General features: G+C 37.6%; 1 protein-coding gene across 1 annotated transcript; it reads left to right on the top strand.

The window, feature by feature from the left end:
- Positions 1-1,985: 1,985 nt before the first annotated feature.
- Positions 1,986-18,711, top strand: si:ch211-256e16.3 (kelch-like protein 20). Its single transcript, XM_067377230.1, has 11 exons — positions 1,986-2,086; positions 2,905-3,191; positions 6,627-6,953; positions 8,886-9,029; positions 12,257-12,443; positions 13,080-13,226; positions 14,847-14,975; positions 15,138-15,314; positions 15,659-15,805; positions 15,877-16,042; positions 17,765-18,711. The coding sequence occupies exons 2-11, from the start codon at positions 2,922-2,924 to the stop codon at positions 17,934-17,936; spliced, it is 1,866 nt and encodes a 621-aa protein (XP_067233331.1). The 5' UTR covers positions 1,986-2,086; positions 2,905-2,921; the 3' UTR covers positions 17,937-18,711.
- The last annotated feature ends 337 nt before the right edge of the window (positions 18,712-19,048 follow it).

Genomic DNA, 19,048 nt, shown 5'->3' with positions numbered 1-19,048 from the left:
AATGATATTACGCAGCGCCCGTGAGCTCCTGCTTGCACAGGGAACGTGCCTTGCAACCATGGAGACGTTTGTGAGAGACGCTGCGTAATATCATTGCGCCTGCTGCAGCCATGATACGGCAGCAAAGTTCCTTGATTATTACGCCTGAATGAGAGTATAGTTCCTAGCCATATCAGCCTAGAAAATCGCAACTTTTCATTTTCTGTCGGTCTTAGTACATGATTTAACTACAGAAGAGTCAAGTTTTAAATAGGAAAAATATCAAAACTCTTTGGTCATTTTTAAGTGCGATGCTAACGGTCTAATCAGATTCAATGAACTATGCTAAGCTATGCTAAAAGTGGTACCGCCAGAACCGGACATCGGCTGAATGGATTCGAAAACGGTAAAACTCAACTGTTTAACTCTAGGGGAGTTGGAAAATGAGCCTATTTTCAAAAAAAGTGGAGTGTTCCTTTAAGTGGCAATTGAGCACTAGTGATTTATTTATTATAGTGATTATTAACACCTGCAGTTAACAAGCAGAATCATGTAAGAAAAGTGGAACAACAAGAACAGAAAAAAAGAGAAGAGATGAGTAGAAGCAACAACTACAGCTGACTTCCAGCCACAGCCTCAGATGAAATCAACTGATGATAAAAGACATTAATGGTGCCCTAGAACGTTCTGTCACAAGATGTAATATAAGTCTAAGGTGTCCCCTGAATGTGTCTGTGAAGTTTCAGCTCAAAATACCCCATAGATTTTTTTAAATTAATTTTTTTAACTGCCTTTTTTGAGGCATCATTAACTATGCACCGATTCAGGCTGCGGCCCCTTTAAATCTCGCGCTCCCTGCCCCCCATTTGATTCTGAATGAGTTTGATGGTGCTCCGTGGCTAAAGCTAACATTACACACTGTTGGAGAGATTTATAAAGAATGAAGTTGTGTTTATGAATTATACAGACTGCAAGTGTTTAAAAAATTAAAATAGCGATGACTCTTGTCTCTGTGAATACAGTAAGAAACGATGGTAACTTTAACCACATTTAACAGTACATTAGCAACATGCTAACAAAACATTTAGAAAGACAATTTACAAATATCACTAAAAATATCATGATATCATGGATCATGTCAGTTATTATTGTTCTATCTGCCATTTTTCGCTGTTGTTCTTGCTTGCTTACCTAGTCTGATGATTCAGCTGTGCACATCCAGACGTTAATACTGGCTGCCCTTGTGTAATGCCTTGAACATGGGGTGGCATATGCAAATGTCGGGTGCGTACATATTAATGATCCCGACTGTTACGTAACAGTAGGTGTTATGTTGAGATTCGCCTGTTCTTCGGAGGTCTTTTAAACAAATGAGATTTACATAAGAAGGAGGAAGCAATGGAGTTTGAAACTGTATGTCTTTTCCATGCACTGAACTCTTGTTATTCAACTATGCCAAGATAAATTACATTTTTGATTCTCTCAAAATCTCAGCAGAGGATATGTGCATCCCAATTTGCGTACTTATGCACTGTTCCATGACATTTTGTAGTATGAATAGGGAAAGTAGTGTGTTCACACTGAAAATTTCAAATAGAAAAGGTGCACTTCAAATACCCAGATGATGCAACTGAAAAAAGAAGTGTGCACTATTGGACACCTATAGACTTCTCCTCTTTACTAACGAGCTGATGAGTTGAATCAAATGTGTTTGATTAGGGAGACATCTAAAATGAGCAGTGATTCCAGGGTTTGGAACCACTGCGCTAGCCAACCCAAATTAAAAACTCTGATCCAAGCCAATCCGCGCTGGCGGACACACACACACACACACACACACACACACACACACACACACACACACACACACACACACACACACACACACACACACACACACACACACACACACACACACACACACACAGTCACATGCAGGAACTGCTTAAAATCTCCAGATCGAAAGGTGGCGCTGATGCTTCATGTTTCGGTTCCTGCGCCTCAGTCTGTTTTTAAAGAAGAAGACATGGCGTCACGACTTTTCATAAACAGTTGCAGGTGAAGATATGGAGAATTTCAGCTGATTTCAACTCAGACATGTTTTTCGGTAAGATAACGCTACTGTTGTTTTCAGATGTGTGTCGTTACCGCTTCCAGCGACTTCGACTGTACTGTTACTCATCATTCGTGTGAATTTTTGGAGGCGTTTACTAACTGCATTAACCAGTCAACTCCCCCTTACATGTTTTACTTTATGAGACAGTGTGGGAGTTCATTTCTGCCTGTTGAATCTCTAATAATCTTTTAATATATACACCACACCAGCATAAATTATTTTATTCCTTAGTAGTAATTTAAGAATCATAAACATAAACGACAGAAATGATCTATGAGCTGAACTGAATTGACATTTGATGTAATTTGACAGGTTGTTTATGCATGTTTATCTTTTCCGTCAAAATACCATCTGACATTAATGTTAGACTTGCTGTCATTAATATACAATATATTTATATCTAAATATGCATATTTAAATATATTTTTGTAAAACATTTTACAATATATTTGTGTAACATTTATATTAGTATTGTAAATGTTACAGCAAATGTAATTATTGCAAAGACAAAGTAATAGTTATATTTGTTATTGTATTCTTTTATTTTACTTGTGCAGTTTTTTTTTTTTTTAAATAAGATTTTAGGTTAAAATGGATCCTTTTTTTTGTTGATATTTAGTTTTTCACAATATTTCAATAACTTTTTTTCACAGTTAGTTTAAAGACGACATATTCCATATAGCCTCTCAGTTGTTATGTAGTCATAAAACTTCAAGGATATTTATTATACAAGAATTAGAAAGTGCTGTAATAGTTTTAGATGATGTGTAGCATGCTTGAATCATGTGCTCATCTATTTTTTTTGTCAGCCTGATTGATTGTTGAGATGGAAATAATGGCTGTGAATCTGCCGGCCACCTCTCCGTCCACCTCCACGCTCCCTCCGTCTCCCACTGTGGAGGACTCCAGCTTCCCGTTGTCCTCTCTGGACAGCGAAGACTACGTGTTTGTGGAGGCTCGGCATCCCAACAAGGTGCTGGAAGGCTTGAACAGTTTACGGCTCAATAACGCCTTCTGTGACGTGACTCTGTGCTGCGGAGGGCAGGAGTTTCCCTGCCACCGGATTGTTCTGGCCTCCTTCAGCTCCTATTTTCAGGTAATGACAAAACAGTCAGGCAGGACTAGTTGACCAAAATAGTAGAAAGTGCCAAAGCACTTTTAGCAAGCAATATGCTTTGTTACAAAAATTTACCATGTATAAGGCTCTGTTTCCATCTGTCATTAAAATGCATTTTAGTCAAGTGGATGAGGGAAACGGATACCCATTTCCACCTGGTATTTTAATCCATCTCTTTTGTCCACTTCTGTCCTGATTTCTTCGTGGGGAGAGTCTATGAGCGGGTAAATGATGTATGGATTTTTTCAGAAGTTTCGATCTAATGGACAGAATAATCTCGTCCAATTTACATATGAACACAACCGGAGATGACAGAAAAATATACGGAGAGCATCTGCTTTCATTTCTGCTAAAACAGTCACAAGAGCACGCTGAACGCTGTGAGAGTATGCTAATCATGAACGATGAGAGAACATTGTGTTTGATACGTTTTTCATCTTCAATCCAAACCAGGGTCTTTAGCTGATAAAGTTTAAATCCCGTCTGGCTAGTGCGCACTTCCCATAATGTTTACATATTAGGTCAGTAGGCTCAGAGCAGACAGTCTTTTGTGGCTGTTTGAACACATTCAACCACATGAGCATCTACACTACGAAAGCAATCTGGTCGAATGCATTTTTGACTACCTCTAAAAGTGGTCGAAAGTGGACAAGCTCAAAATGTTTCACACTCTGTTTATACCTGTATTTGGTCTCATCTACATGTGATCTGATTGACCAAAACACATCTTAATACCAGGTGGAGACGGCCTAAGTGCATTCAATAGACTGTATAAAAATATTGACTATGCACCTTCACTCTCTTCTATAGTAGTAAGCCGCCAGTGTGTCTATATGGTGCTGACATCTTGAGTCTCGAGTCTGCGCATAGTAAACTTGAAACCCAGAGTCTGCGCAGTAGTGAGCGCAAAGTGGAGCTGCGATATCAATGTCCCACCCAAACTCAGAAAAAACTCATTATTTCGTTGTGAAATAAACCGTTATGGAAATGTAGAAATTAAAGTTTAAGGTCCAGTCACCTTGCGAAGATCCAGAAAAAAGTCTATTGCCGCCAGTATGACTACTTCACTCAGAGAAGCTGTCAATATCAACTGTCAATCATGACGTCTCACCCCTGTTTTTATAGCATCAAATAACTAAAACTAAAATTAATTTAAAGAACGAACACTTGAACAAACTGGCTAAAATGACAGAAATTGTCTTTGGAAAAAAAAGTGAAGTGTAATTTATAGGGCTGTCAAACGATTAATCACGATTAATCGCATACAAAGTAAGTTTGAGTTTGCCTAATATATGTGGGTGTACTGTGTGTAATTATTATGTATATATAAATACAAACACATCTATGTATATATTTGAGAAATTTACAAGTATATGTATTTATTTATATTTTTATATAATTTATATTAAATATAAATATTTTTTTTTTGTACATAAATAACATTTCTCTTAAATATATACATTAATTTGTGTTTATTTATATATACATATTATTTACACCCATTACTCACACATATATTATGCAAACTCAAACTTTTTATTTTGTATGCGATTAATCGTGATTAATCGTTTGACAGCCCTAGTAATTTAATTGTTTAATTTGTTACACGTGCCACTGGAATGCATGGAGAGGGCGGGGTTTATGACGTATACTGCATATATATATATATATATATATATATATATATATATATATATATATATATATATATTAATCTAACATTTAATGAACAAACAATTTGTTCAAACCCCGAGAAAGTGCCCTGTTTTATCTGTGGATGTAAGTGAAAATTAAGTTAAATACTTTTCTTTGGGTTAAGCTAGTGTTAAACTTGTGTGGAAAAACTTGTGAAGTAACTATATAAGGGGCTGTTTAAACAACTCTTTTTTTTCAACATAAAAAGGGAATTTACGTTCATTTACACGACAATGCCATTTTGCGGGTCTGGAAACTCAAACTTTTGAAAACAGATTTCAAAGTGCAAGTTTTTGAAAAGAATCCCGTTATTGTCTCAGTGTGAACAACAAAAATGTAAATTTGTGAAAACTGTGACGTCGGGTGCATGTGTATTACTTGTTCAGTCTATAGGTGGGTAGTGTTTCTTTACAAAGTGACATCACCATCTACTGGCCTGACATGAATAATACTGCATTTTTAGTAATTTTCACGGATCCGTGTGAACGAGGATCATTTTGTAAAAGAAAAACTTTTCCATTTTTAGTACATCATTATCGTGTAAATGTACACTGTTAAAAAAAAAAAAAAAAAAAAATCTAATTTTACAGAAAATAACTGATTTTTTTATAGTAGTTTTATTTTAAATTGTACTCAACTCTGTAAAATTACAAACAATATCTTTAAATTAACAACTTTAAGTTGTTATTTTTAAAATTTTTTAATTATTGTTAAGTATTATGACATTAATGACAAATTACAGTAATTCACATTTTTATTCAGAAAAATAGAATTATACAGTATTATTTTTTAAATTACATACTAATGTATGTAAAGTTACAAAAATAATCTGTAATTAAACAGTAACAAAACAGTTAAATGATAAAATGTTCAAATGACTGGCAGCCAAAAAATTCAAATTAAAGGAAAATATCCTAATTTAAATAAACTAGAAATACTGTTCTTTTACAGTTATTTCCTGAATTATTATGATTACCTAAAACTTTTTTTGCTGTATTTTGCAACTTGCATTAATGATTTAAAAAACAACACAATTTTAATTTATTGAAAAGCAAGAAAATATCACAATGTATATCTAATATTTTGATTATACATTTGGCACAGATATTATTTTTATTATTATTTATAAAAAAAAAATCACTTAAAAACGTTTTAAACCTTAAATACAAGTCTTAATTTGAGATTTCTGCTAATTAATCAAGTGGATGTTGTTTTTGGCCAAAGGCAGTTATCTTAAAAAATTGATATCCACCAGTTACCTCTAGAAAAGAATGAATTATGCACTATTTAAAGTAAAAATACCGGCTGTTATCTAATATTATATAATTTATAGATTGTATTTATAGCTGTGAGTGATATGACCAAAATCATAAATTGCTGTGTATTAAGTTTTTTAATATGACTTAATAGTTGTTTTTGATTAAGCTATAAAATAAAATTACCACAGTATGGTCAGAAACCAAAGAATTCATATTAACGAATATAAGTCTGGCATAAACACCAGAAACATTTTTGAAAATGAGTTAAATGCGTAAAAGTATAAAAACAGTATAACTACATTTATTTTAAACTTTCAGCAGGGGCTTAATCGATCCATTAAGTTCTACTCAAATCACCCCTATCAGTCACATGATGAATATGCTGTACATTGAAACTGTTGTTAATGGATCGATTAATTCCCTGCTGAAAGCTTAAAGCTGTGCTGTGTTGTTGGCACAGGCCATGTTCTCCACCGACCTGATGGAGTCCCGGCAGGAGCGGGTGGCCATCAACGGGGTGGAGCCGCAGATGATCGGCATGCTGGTGAGCTACGCCTACACGGCGGAGGTGGTGATCTCCAAGGCCAACGTGCAGGCGCTGCTGGCGGCCGCTAATCTGCTGGACGTGATGGCGGTGCGGGAGGCCTGCTGCAGGTTCATGGAGCGACAGATGGATGAGATGAACTGCGTGGGCATCCACTGCTTCGCCGAGGCGCACTCGTGCAGAGAGCTGGAGCGACGCAGCATGGAGTACATCCAGCAGCACTTCAGCAGCGTTTGCCAACAGGTGAACTCAAGCACAGGGCCGTCACACTTTAGAGCAGCTCCCTAAAGTCATGCTCAGTTACCACAGACTAGACATAGACATTACCTTTCCCATTTAGGGGCGGATATTTAGTTGCTCCCTGGAAGTGATTGCCTTCTTATGTTGAATATTTACAGAATACTGTAGTATGTTACCAGTAAAACTGATCAGCATCAACAAAAGCCATCATTGCCCTGCAAAGGTGGAACAGAAGCAGCATCTGACATAACCTGTTCATTTACACACAGTAGCAGTTTAATGCTGCTCAAAGGTGGCATAAATGTGTTGCAGTGAGATCCAGTCAGGAGAAGTGATGAATAAAAATGATTTTATTTATGAGTAAAGAATAATATAAAACAATGAATGCACGGCTTCAGACTGCGACCAAATGGTCATTTTATGACCTTTTTCCCTGCAGGTGAGTCTAAATTTTGTTAGAAGTCACACTTTTGACACCACAGCTGCCATTTCTGTTGAATATGAGAAACCTCAAACTGCAAATGAAACGAAAGCGGAACGAAACTGCTCTACTTATTTGAGCTAGTTTATCAGTTCGGGGAAAAATAGACAGTGCAGCATTAGCTCAGAACAGGTTTACTCGCGGGCCAATCTCGATCACAGGACACTGTTACTAAACAGAGCTGCGAGATCCAGTGTTTGAGTTCGAGATTGCGAGATTTCTCTGTTATAAACTATATCAGATCAAAAAGCATGAACTCATGCAACATGTCCTATTAGACCACTTACCTGAGTTTGCAGAAGGACATGTCTCAACTTTTAGAGAAGTGGCAGCAGAATTTAGACATGTACATTTTCAGAGCAGAGGTGAACTATAGGTCTGGTCTGAATGGAACATATGAATATGAGTATATGAACTATGAGTATATGATATCAAAAGATATAATAGATAAAACGAACATTCATAAATGGATTGACACAAAAATAATCTGTTTGAAATGATTAATTATAGAAATGCCCATAAAAGAAAAAACATAATAATCCTAAGCAATAAGCATAAATATTTATTTTTCTAATACACATGTATTTACACAACAATTTAATATTATATTATTTTTAATGAGGTTCATGTAATTTTAAAACATATATAATGATAAAACAGGACCTCATTACAGGGAAGGGTTACAAGTATTATGACACAAATTATTGTCGGTTATTGCCCTTGATATTGTAATAATAATTATTAATGTCAAATGACTAAATACATTACGAATACGTGTGTGGAAAAATGGCATATTATTTTAGGCCACACAGGCAAAACAAACCAATAACTGTTTATTTGTTCATCTACACACTTTTGATTGGCCATTGCATTCATACGCTCAACAGATTGGTGTGTGCAAAATCGCTGCAATAAACAATGTGTAAAAAGAAATATTTTATGCAACATGAACAAACATGACACATTTTATTCATTTTCACTTTAATCATGACAGCTGTAATTGTTTTAGTGTAATTCTGCAGGGGCTTTTATCTTATATAAGATCAAACTCCTGCTTTTTTGAACCAAAATCGAAAGATGGGAGCATTTTTTCTGTTTTCTCTAGACCTGTAGCACAGATTTCACAAAATGTTTCATTTTCCTATTGCATAGACAGCCTTTTTTTTTTTTTTTTTTTTTTTTTTAAAACCCACCTTTCTATTGGTGAATTACCCCTTTAATGGCAAAATGTGGCAGAAAACTTGACTAATGTTGTAAGTGAAAATAAAACCTAGAATGTGTCAAAACAGTGATGAATACTGTTTTCAGTATTAGAAAGATGTGACATGATTTCAGCCTTGACTCTCTTAATTATAAAGGTGTGATTTCATGAGGAATCTGTCATTGATATTTTCAGCTAAGAGTTCATTATACTATGGATATATACCTTCTTTCTCTTCTGCTTCACCCTATAGGAGGAGTTTCTCTCTCTTTGTGCCGATAAACTGACAGAGATCATTTCCAGTGACCATCTGAATGTGCCAAAAGAGGAGACCGTGTTTGAGGCAGCCATTGTTTGGCTAGAGAAAAACCCCTCACGCAGACAAAGCTTTGAGAAGGTCAGTCATAAACCGTATTGACATCTTCCTAATCAGTGCTAGTTCTCAATGGACTTTTAGTAATGCCATAACACTTATGAGGCAGTAACAATAGACTTTGAGGATGCAACATTTCAGGCAATCGGATCATCTCAAAGCTTATTTGATGTTTAAAGGGATAATTCACTCAAAAGTGCTGTTATCATTTACTCACCCTCATGTCATTCCAAACCCATAAAACACAATCTCAAATGAAGATATTTTTAAGTAAATCTGAGAGATTTCTGTCCATTTGAGACATGTTTCCTAGGGAGCTGGGGGTTTGTGTATTATGGTGTCCATGGTGGAGCTCCAGCAGATGTCTGGGATTAGCTGCCTTTGTGTGTTTTGATGAACTAAGCCCGTGAAAGGTCACATGCTCCTAACAGGCTGTAATTATAAAGAGAATAGTCCCTTCATTTCACAGGGCTGTGTGAGAAATGTAAAAGTAGCCCTGATTGGATGGGATCGGATTGCTGTGTTTGCCTATCATTGTTGCTATGCAGTTATTTAAAGACTAGACCTTAGTTGCAGCTCTTGAGAAAAGCTCATTGCGTATCTCATGGGAATGTAAAGCAATTCTGAATGTACAGGAATGATTTTAGGTTGCAGTTAAAGGGGTGGTTAAGTGTTTTTTGTTTGTTTGTTTGTTTGTTTTCTAGGCTTGATTGTGTTTTTTTCATATATTTTACCTTTATTCTACACCTCTGTTTCCACTGTCATATGAACGGCTCATTTGACTTCCTGCTTCTATGAAGCCGCTCCCTCCGAAATACGCAATGTGCTCAGATTGGTCAGCAGGTTGGTAGCTGGCCCAGTGTATCGTGATTCGCTGAAGCGTCTGGAAACGATACGCCCCTTACCATCCGTTGCTTCATTCAAAATGTAAATAATGGCGTCTATATTGCTGTATCAAATTGAGCCAAATTAGACCCAGATGAAGAGGGTCAATCTCAATCGTGGCTTTTAAAGGACATTTATGAATGGTATTTAATTTTGTATTTGTGTCAAAGTGTTTAGATATGCTGTCACTGCTGTTTGTTAGCTTTCAATATACAGTTTTATCCTGATGAAAGCTTTACTGTAGCCGAATACTTGACTGAGTAGTAGCATTTTTGTAAAGGTATCGTTTAATTTGTAGCATGAACAACTGTTTTTCTATGAACATAGAAGTTTATTGCTGTTTGTTGGAGAAGTATGCACTATAATACAGCTAACTGGCTGACGAAACAAAAACGAGTTGCTCTTTGTATATGTCCTTGATGCAACCAAAAATAGGAACAGAACTATACGTTTAAAAGACATGTACAAACAATAAAACGTACTTACAGTTTGAAGCCAATAAACAGCAGCTTCTGCTTTTAAAGTAGGAACTGCTTCATCTTGCAGTAAAAGCCTTTGTGTAAATCCAGCATTGAACTCGTGTAGATTCTGGAAGCTGTCTTCAGCGCCGCATCCAGTGTAGAAAATATCACAGATTATAATGGGTTATATTATATTATCTTTCGTGTCCGGTGTACACAACTCTTCCGCTTCTACATGCTGCACCACATGGCCAGGGTTTATGATGTCACCAACACGTTGTTGTCCAAACCGGTCGTTTTTGTAGGCATTAAACTGCCATAACTTTAAAAGACAATATATCCGTTTGCATTGAATTTTCAGCGCTGTAACTTTGCAGATACTGTTTATGCTCAAGCAGCAACATTACACACTAACTAAAGTTTAAAAAAATGAAATCGGATTTAACCACCCCTTTAATGACATTTGCTAAGATAAGCATCATCAATTAGGGGTTGAACGACTTCAGATTTTTTTAAAGTTCTCGTTCTAAATCGGATACTGATAAAGCAGCACAGTAAAGATTACATTTATATGATTGCATGATGGAGAGTGATTTCATGTGAATTAATTCCACCTGGGTTTTACTTAATGAGAAATATATGCTAGAGCTTTTCAGTTTGTAAGCTATTTTACTGAGAAATCACAGAACTGATTCTGTGCACATGATATAACAAGTCTATGTGCTATACTGTATGTGTGTGCGTTACAGTGCATGCATTAGTTTAGAACAGTGAATAACTTGCATGTAAAATAAGCTGTTTAAAACGTGCATTCTCCTGTTCAATTTTGAGCATCCAGATGGTATAAATTACACATCTTGAGGAGCGATCTCAGAGTATGCATTTGTCATTTTAGAAATGGAGCATAAATGTGGACTTCAAAGATTTCTTATGCTGTTGCACCCTCTATAGGACCAACAACTAGTCGACGTCAAGCTTGCAGCATCATGGCAGAGCATTAAAGTCGGTGCAACCCCTAAACACAGTTAATCATAATGTGGTCATAAAATAATTGTTTATCCAAAAATGGACATTCTGTCATCATTTACTCACCCTGATGTCATTTTAACCCCATCCAACATTTTGTTAATCTTTGAGACGCAAGTAAAGACATTTTTAATGCAGACCCGTCAACATGTACGCATTTTGCGTAGCCGGGTACGCATTTTGACCCCAAAGTACGATTTGTCACTCTAAACTACGCAAAAACTTGGCTCTGTGCACGCATAGTACTCAAATCAAGCGAAAGAAAAAGAGTTTGACCGATCATAGCGCTGGGTTCATTTCCCCAAATAGCAAGAGGGGATGATTGACAAATGCGTACGGCTTATCAATAAAAAGAGACTTCAAATTGACAGCAACACAAAATCCCGCTCAATCTTCCTCCTTCCACTCCCACCTGAATTCTCAAGTGAGGACAGTACAGTAGTCACGGTACTTCTCACTCCTTGAGGTAAATGGTGTCTCTGGAGTCTCAAGAAGCTCTCCATGCAGGCTGGCAGTTGTGCGTAAAGATGGCATTTCAGCCACTCCAAACCAAAGCACACAAAGAAAAACGCAGCGGCAGCTACATTTTTTCCATAAGTAGAATAGGGAAGGCGTAGGACATACAGCGTGAACTTTTTGGAATACGGAAATGCGGTTTTGGCAGAGAGCTGTTTTATTGATGTCTTGCGGTTGAAACAATGATTGAGAGATTACATGAGACATAATTGATTTTCCATCCTTGTTCATTCATGTTTATTTTGTGTTGTTACTAGTACTAAAGAGGGATATGTGATGGTATGTTTGGTTTTGGACAAAATATTTTCAGTTGCCTAAAGTTCTGTGTTTCCCTGATCACATGTGATTGTGACTGGTTTGTAGGTTCTAGAGCACATCAGGCTGCCGCTCATCAGTCCGTACTACATTCATGACGTCGTCGAGACTCTGGATGTTGTGAAGGAGTCGCTTAAGTGCCAGAAGCTGATCTCTGAGGCCAAGGACTATTTGCTGCTGCAGGACCGCAGAGGAGAGCTGTACAGCCCCCGAGCACGGCCTCGACGCGCAACAGGTGACCGCAGTATCTATGACCCTAAACCTGTCCTGCAACAACGCCTTCTGCATGCATTATCACCACATTTACAATGTCAGCCAATTCCATTTGATTCTACAGTTACATCCGAGCCAATTCCCTTGTAATTCTGGATTTTTAGGGGCCAAGCACCAACTTCCTCTTCCTCTTCTTCCTGTTCTTCTTCCTCTTCCTCCCTTGAGTCTGTGGACAGCCCATAGAACCACTTGCGGGAAAGTGGTTCTTTGTAATTTGGCACACAGATAGAGAAGAGCCAAATCATTAATCGCAACAATTTTGAAGTGTCTAACTCACTAACTTTTGAACCGTAAGTGCTAGAAACAAAATTTTTCATCTTATTCTTTGTCCCCTTAAAATAAAATGCAACCATATTTTGTCATTGTTATTAGAGAGATAGGTTAAGCTAAATTTAGATTGGAGTTCTCTTTCCACATTGTACATTGGAAGTAAAGTCATTGAAACTCAATGACACAAATGGAAGTATGGGAATTATGTAATGTCCAAAGAAGTTCTGAGGTAATCCTGAGGTCTGTCCTGGGATGCTTTGGTCTGGAACAAGCACAATGTTTGGATGACTGTACTCATCCAGTGGCTGGTGTGTGTTTTGTCTGTCAGGTACAGCTGAGGTGATTGTGACTGTAGGAGGAGAGGATGATAAGGTTGTGCTGCGCAGCGTGGAGAGTTTCGATCCGCTCACCAGCCAGTGGAAGAGTCTGGCCTGCCTGCCCTTCGCCGTCAGCAAACACGGCCTAGTCGTGTCTGGTGAGTAGGGGTGGGAGGAAAAAAATCGATGCATTGATGCATCTTAAATCTCTCTCCAACAACTCTGGATTGATTCAGAGCTCAGTTTTTAACTGCAGATACGCGATGACGTGCTTTAGAAATACCCATATTCTGCTTGCCTCCAATTCCTCACACACACACACACTAATTGAACCTTCCATGAAATAGTTGTTCGGAAAGATTGAAGCGAATTACTAGGACCTTCATGGGCTTTATTGCACAGGATGCTTTGCTTGATATGTTATGAGAAAGAGAAAAATCACTCGCAGCTCATGAATGGAAAACGTTCTGATACTCTTAAATACTAAAAGTACTCTGTTTATTGGTTGTAATATGTTTCTTTGTTCCTCTTTATTATTTACTACTTGCTTATGTTTCAAAGCTATATATATATATATATATTAAATTCTTAATATACAATTGTTTTAATTTATTTATTTTTTTAAATTTGTACTACTTATAACTATATATGAAATTTAAATAAAAAAAAAAAAAAAAAAGATTTTAAGATTTTAAAGTCGGTAAACTAATTAATTAATAAGAAAAAAGTAGATCAAGACTCGGTTTGGAATCGGATTGTGACTCCCAGAATCAGATCGGATTGTGAGGTGCCTAAAGATTCCCACCCCTACTGGTGAGTGTGTGAAAGGATGTGACATCGCTGTGTCAATTGCTTAGTGATGTTTTTATTTGATGTTTAACTAGGGCTGGGCAGTATATTAAATATTCACAATGTATTTGTAATTATTTTGTTACCTATATAAAATTAAGCAACATTGTTGGGATTTTTAACATTTAAAAATATTACTGTTTATTACCATGTATTGTTATATTGGTTCATATAAATGAACATGATTAAATATTAACCTTGTGTTCATTACATGAAAATATATCTTGACTGTTTTTAACTAGATTTAATTAGACTATTACTTTTACACCAAACTTTTGGAAACAATAGCTGTTTGTAAGTGAATACTTGAATATCATGAGATTTAGAATACCGTTCAAAAGTCTGTAAGATTTTTAAAATATTTTTTAAATAAGTGCCTGATGTTCATCAAAGCTGCATTTCTTTGATTAGAAATACAGTAAAAACAGTAATATTGTGAAATATTACAATTTAATAACTGTTTTCTAAATGAATATACTGTAAAATGTAAATTATTCCTGTGATCAAAGCTGAACTTTCAGCATCATTACTTTAGTCTTCAGTGTCACATGACCTTTTCAGAAATCATTCAAATATGCTGATCTGATACTCAAGAAACATTTCTTATCAATGTTAAAAAAAAAAAACCCAACAACAACAAAAAAAAAAAAAACAGTTGTGCTGCTTCATATTAATGTGGAAACTTTGATAAATTTTTAGGATTTAGAAGAAACAACAGAATTTATTTTAATAGAAATTGTTTGTTACATTATAGAAGTATTTACTGTCACATTTGATCATTTTAATGCATCATTGCTGAATAAAAGTATTAATTTCTCAAAAATACTTACAGACCCCAACTTACTGTTGGTAGTGTAAATGAGTGCCAGTGGTCAGAGATGACCAAACTATGTTTTTTTGGTTTGAATTGTGTTCAAATGTTTTTACAGGCTCCATGCTGTATTTGGCTGGCGGTGAGTTTCCAGACGGCTCGGCCAGTAGAGAGATGTGGCGCTATGATCCGTGTTTTGACTCCTGGTTAGAGATGGCACCCATGAACGTGGCTCGATCAGAACTGGGTAACGGACACCAAATCTTTACAAAAATCCCACATTTGACTTATGTAACATTTGATGAAACGTAGCATTACACCCTGCTTTATTTCTTAGAATTGTTTGGAAATAATCCATTTTAAAATTTGAAATAAATAAGTGTACAACAGTGTTGTTCTGCTCTTCCAGGGTTGGTGATGTTGGATGGATATGTGTTTGCTGTGGGCGGCTGGGAAGGCCGTTCTCGTCTGGACTCTGTTGAGTGTTATAATCCTCACACAAACACATGGCAGTTTATGGAGTCAGTCAAGATGGCAGTCACTAGTCCCGCTGTGGTGGCGCTGGATGGATTACTCTATGTGACAGGTAACAGGTTTTCACCAACGCAAGCTCCAAGCACTGTAGAATGAGCATTTGATTCCAGAATAAAACACAACTGTATGAACTGCATATAGTAGTGCTGTCAATCGATTAAAAAAAAAATGTAATTTCATAACTCTAAGCTGTATAATAGAGTATGTTGGTCTTCAAAGAGAACTCAGTGCGGCACTAGCACGCTGTATGAAGTGGCTTTGTTTGCGCACAAGTCGTGTGTGTGTGTGTGTGTGTCTTTAAAAACAATCATAATTTTTGCATTTCCGTCTGGTGATGCTAATATTTATTGTCCTAAATCTGCATTATGATAATGTTTCCCTTCTGAAATCATACAGGAGGTGCTGTTTTAGAAGATGGCGATGGCACAGACTTGGCCCAGGTGTACAACCCTAAAACATGCGTGTGGACTGAGGTGGCGCCCATGCAGATTGCTCGCTCTGGATCTGCTGCCTGTACCCTGAAGGGAAAGATATACGTCATAGGTAAATATGGAGGCCTTTATGTCTTCAGTCATATGAGTTTTATCCTGTAGCTCATAGTTCTTCCTCTGCAGGCGGCTGGCACGCCTCCACTGAGAACACTGATAAGGTGGAGTGCTATGACCCCAAGACCAACAAGTGGACCATGTGCGCTCCCATGAAGGAGAGACGCTATCGGCCCGGCGTGGCGGTGGTGGATGGAAAGATATATGTTTTAGGAGGAGAGGAGGGATGGGACAGGTGAGAGATACTACATTAGAGTCCTATGAAATCAGAAAACAAAATTTGGGGGAAATCAATAGTAACTTGTGAAAAATAAAATAAAACTGTTTAAATTTTTCTGGATTCCATTTTAATTAAATTTTTAAGGGGATAACTTATGCTTTTTTGTTTTGACCTTCCATTTAGTGTGTATACAGTGGCAAGGATATCCCGGACGAACCCCCAGCTGTTAGATTAAAAGAATTTAAATGAACTGGTTTTCTGCAGTAATTTGCCATAAAATGTGATCTGATTCTCATCAAAGTCACAACAATAGACAAACACAATGTGCTTAAAAGAGGTGGTTGATTATGATTTCACTTTTTTAACTTTAGTTAGTGTGTAATGTTGCTTTTTTGAGCATAAACAACATCTGCAAAGTTACGCCGTTCAGTGCAAAAGGAGATATTTTCTTTTAAAGAATTCACTGTTTAAGGACTACAACAAACGGTTGGTAGGGACTACAATGAGTTTCTTCTCGGGTTAGTGTTGTTAGTATGTGACATCACTAACCCTAAAATTTACATAACCCTGTCCCCTAGAACACGCAACAAAAGGAGTGAGGCCACGTTGGGCTGTGTTAGAGAAGAGAAAGAGTTGTTGTAGTAGAGTGCTGTTGTCATGCCGTCATTTTACGCTGACTGCTTCACAAACGAGGGTCAATTCAATGCTGGATTTGCACAAAATATTAACATGACAGCACGTGCTAGTTGAGGAGTTGAATCAACTCCATAGAAATTACATAAATTTATCCACTAACCACTCAGAAACATCTAGTTGCATTATGAAAGTTCAACTTCTTCCTAAGGGTGTACTCACACTAGGCACGGTTGCCTTGAACCGAGCCTGAGCGCGATTGTCCCCCCTGCTGACTCCCCTGAGAATCAGACCCGTTATAAACTCAGATACACTCAGATTAATTACATGAATTGATAATTGTTCTATCAGAGTAGTAATAAAGATGTTTGCTGTCGTAATGATGACAGTAGCACACAAATGTAGTAGCCGTTCCATGCTCAGGCATGGTTTGCGCTCACACTGCATGCGAACCGTGCTCGAGCCCAACCGAACCGCACTCTGGCCCACCTCTTCCAAGCGGGACAGGGCGGGCTAAACGAACCGGTTGGAAGAGGCACGATTCAGAGCGCCTAGTGTGAGTACACCCTAAGTCTCTCCATCAGTGTCCGACTCCGATTTGAACAATGTAAAGCTGAACACAGTGACTGACAATCGTCATTTTGACAGCATGAGATTCTCCAGCTTTGTTGTTGTTGAGCAACCAAAGCACGAGCTGTTAAAGCTCCGTCCTCTTTTGGAAAGCTGGCCGAGAGCAGCAGCTCATTTGCTTTTAAAGGCACACACACAAAAATAGCTTGTTTTTTCTCACACCCAAATTGGGGCAAATTTGAGAAGCTATAATAAATGATCTGTGGGGATTTTTGTGCTGAAACTTCACAGACACGTTATGGAGACACCAGAGACTTGCATTACATCTTGTAAAGCGGCATTATAGGTCCCCTTTAAGCTGTTAACACACAAACAATAAAAAAAACACATTTTTTTTCAGCAAATTCCATTTTTTTTTTTTTAATCACTGGATTCTGTTATTCCGTCCACATATTCCACATTGTGGAATCTCATTCTGAGACCTGCTAGTCAGTTGTCTGTTGGGCATTTCTGACCGAACTTACTTCCCCGCAGGTATCATGACACTATAGAGCGGTACTGCGAAGAATCCGACAGCTGGGAGATTGTGGGAGAAATGCCCACCAGCCGCAGCTGGCTGAGTTGCGTCTCCCTGCAGCTCCGGAAGGACACTCACGTGGGCAGTCGTCCCGGGACAGCCTTGGAGACAGAGTTCCCTGTGGACTGAGAGCAAAAGGGTGCCACCTGCAGCACAACCGGCCAGGACGAAAGGCCAGGGGCCGGCTTTCAGAGCGCCCAGCTCCATGACAGTTTCCGTGGGCTATTTAGGAATGGAAACGGTCTGACCCAACCACTGGAAGGTCTTCAGAAAACACCCATGTCATAAGCTATGCTTTCTCCAGTGCGACCCACCGCGATGGGGTGAAGCTGGATGGACTGATGGATATCTGTGGTGATTGTAAGTCTGTGTGTGTTTTGCGCCATCCCAGAGTCTCCACAGTATCAGTTCAATGTGATGTTCAAGTGACGTACAGGGTGTCATGCGCCGAGCACCTCATGATTGTGACTTGTAAAAGTACTGATCTGTTTTCTAATGAAGTGTTGTAGTGAACATGTTTTGTACTTTTTGTATGGTGATATTTTTTGTTGTTGTTGTTGTATTTATTAGATGTTTTCTTGTTGTAATGAGAGATTTGTGGAGTAGCTAGCACAGATACACTGAAACATGTTGACTGACATTCATCAAAACCGTGAAGAGTCTGCGTATTGTGCACAGTATGCAATTTTTCTGTATGTGTAACTAAATTACCTACTACTTTTGCCAAAATCTGTAGGATACAACAACTGAGCACGCTGCTGGGTACTGTATCCAACGATGCACCATGTTTAACTTGATTGTCCACAGTATGATGACTGAACCTGAATTACAGCTTCAATTTTTACCATCTTTTCTCATCTCATTATTTGTTTGGATTTCTGGAAGTTAAATGATTAGTTTTAAAGGATTAGTTATAGACTTCATAATTTAAATTTCCTAATTATTTACTCACCCCATGTTTTCAAAGATGTTGAAAAGAAATTTTTTTTTGAGAAAAACATTCCAGGATTTTTCTCCATACAGTGGACTTCACTGGGGTTCAACGGGGTAAAAGTCCAAATGTGTTTCAGTGCAGCTTCAAAAACATGATTCCAGGTGAGAAATATAGGTCTTGTGTAGCAAAATGATCGGTTATTTTCTAAAAACAAAAATTATATACTTTTTAACCACAAATGGTCATCTTGCACTGCTATGCGATTCGCCACGCATTACATAATCACATTGGAAAGGTCACACATGAT

This window comes from Chanodichthys erythropterus, chromosome 3 (genome assembly GCF_024489055.1).
Source record: "Chanodichthys erythropterus isolate Z2021 chromosome 3, ASM2448905v1, whole genome shotgun sequence".
Lineage (NCBI taxonomy): Eukaryota > Metazoa > Chordata > Actinopteri > Cypriniformes > Xenocyprididae > Chanodichthys > Chanodichthys erythropterus.
The sequence above is the reverse complement of the archived record's forward strand: the minus strand, read 5'-3'. Positions and strand labels throughout refer to the sequence as shown.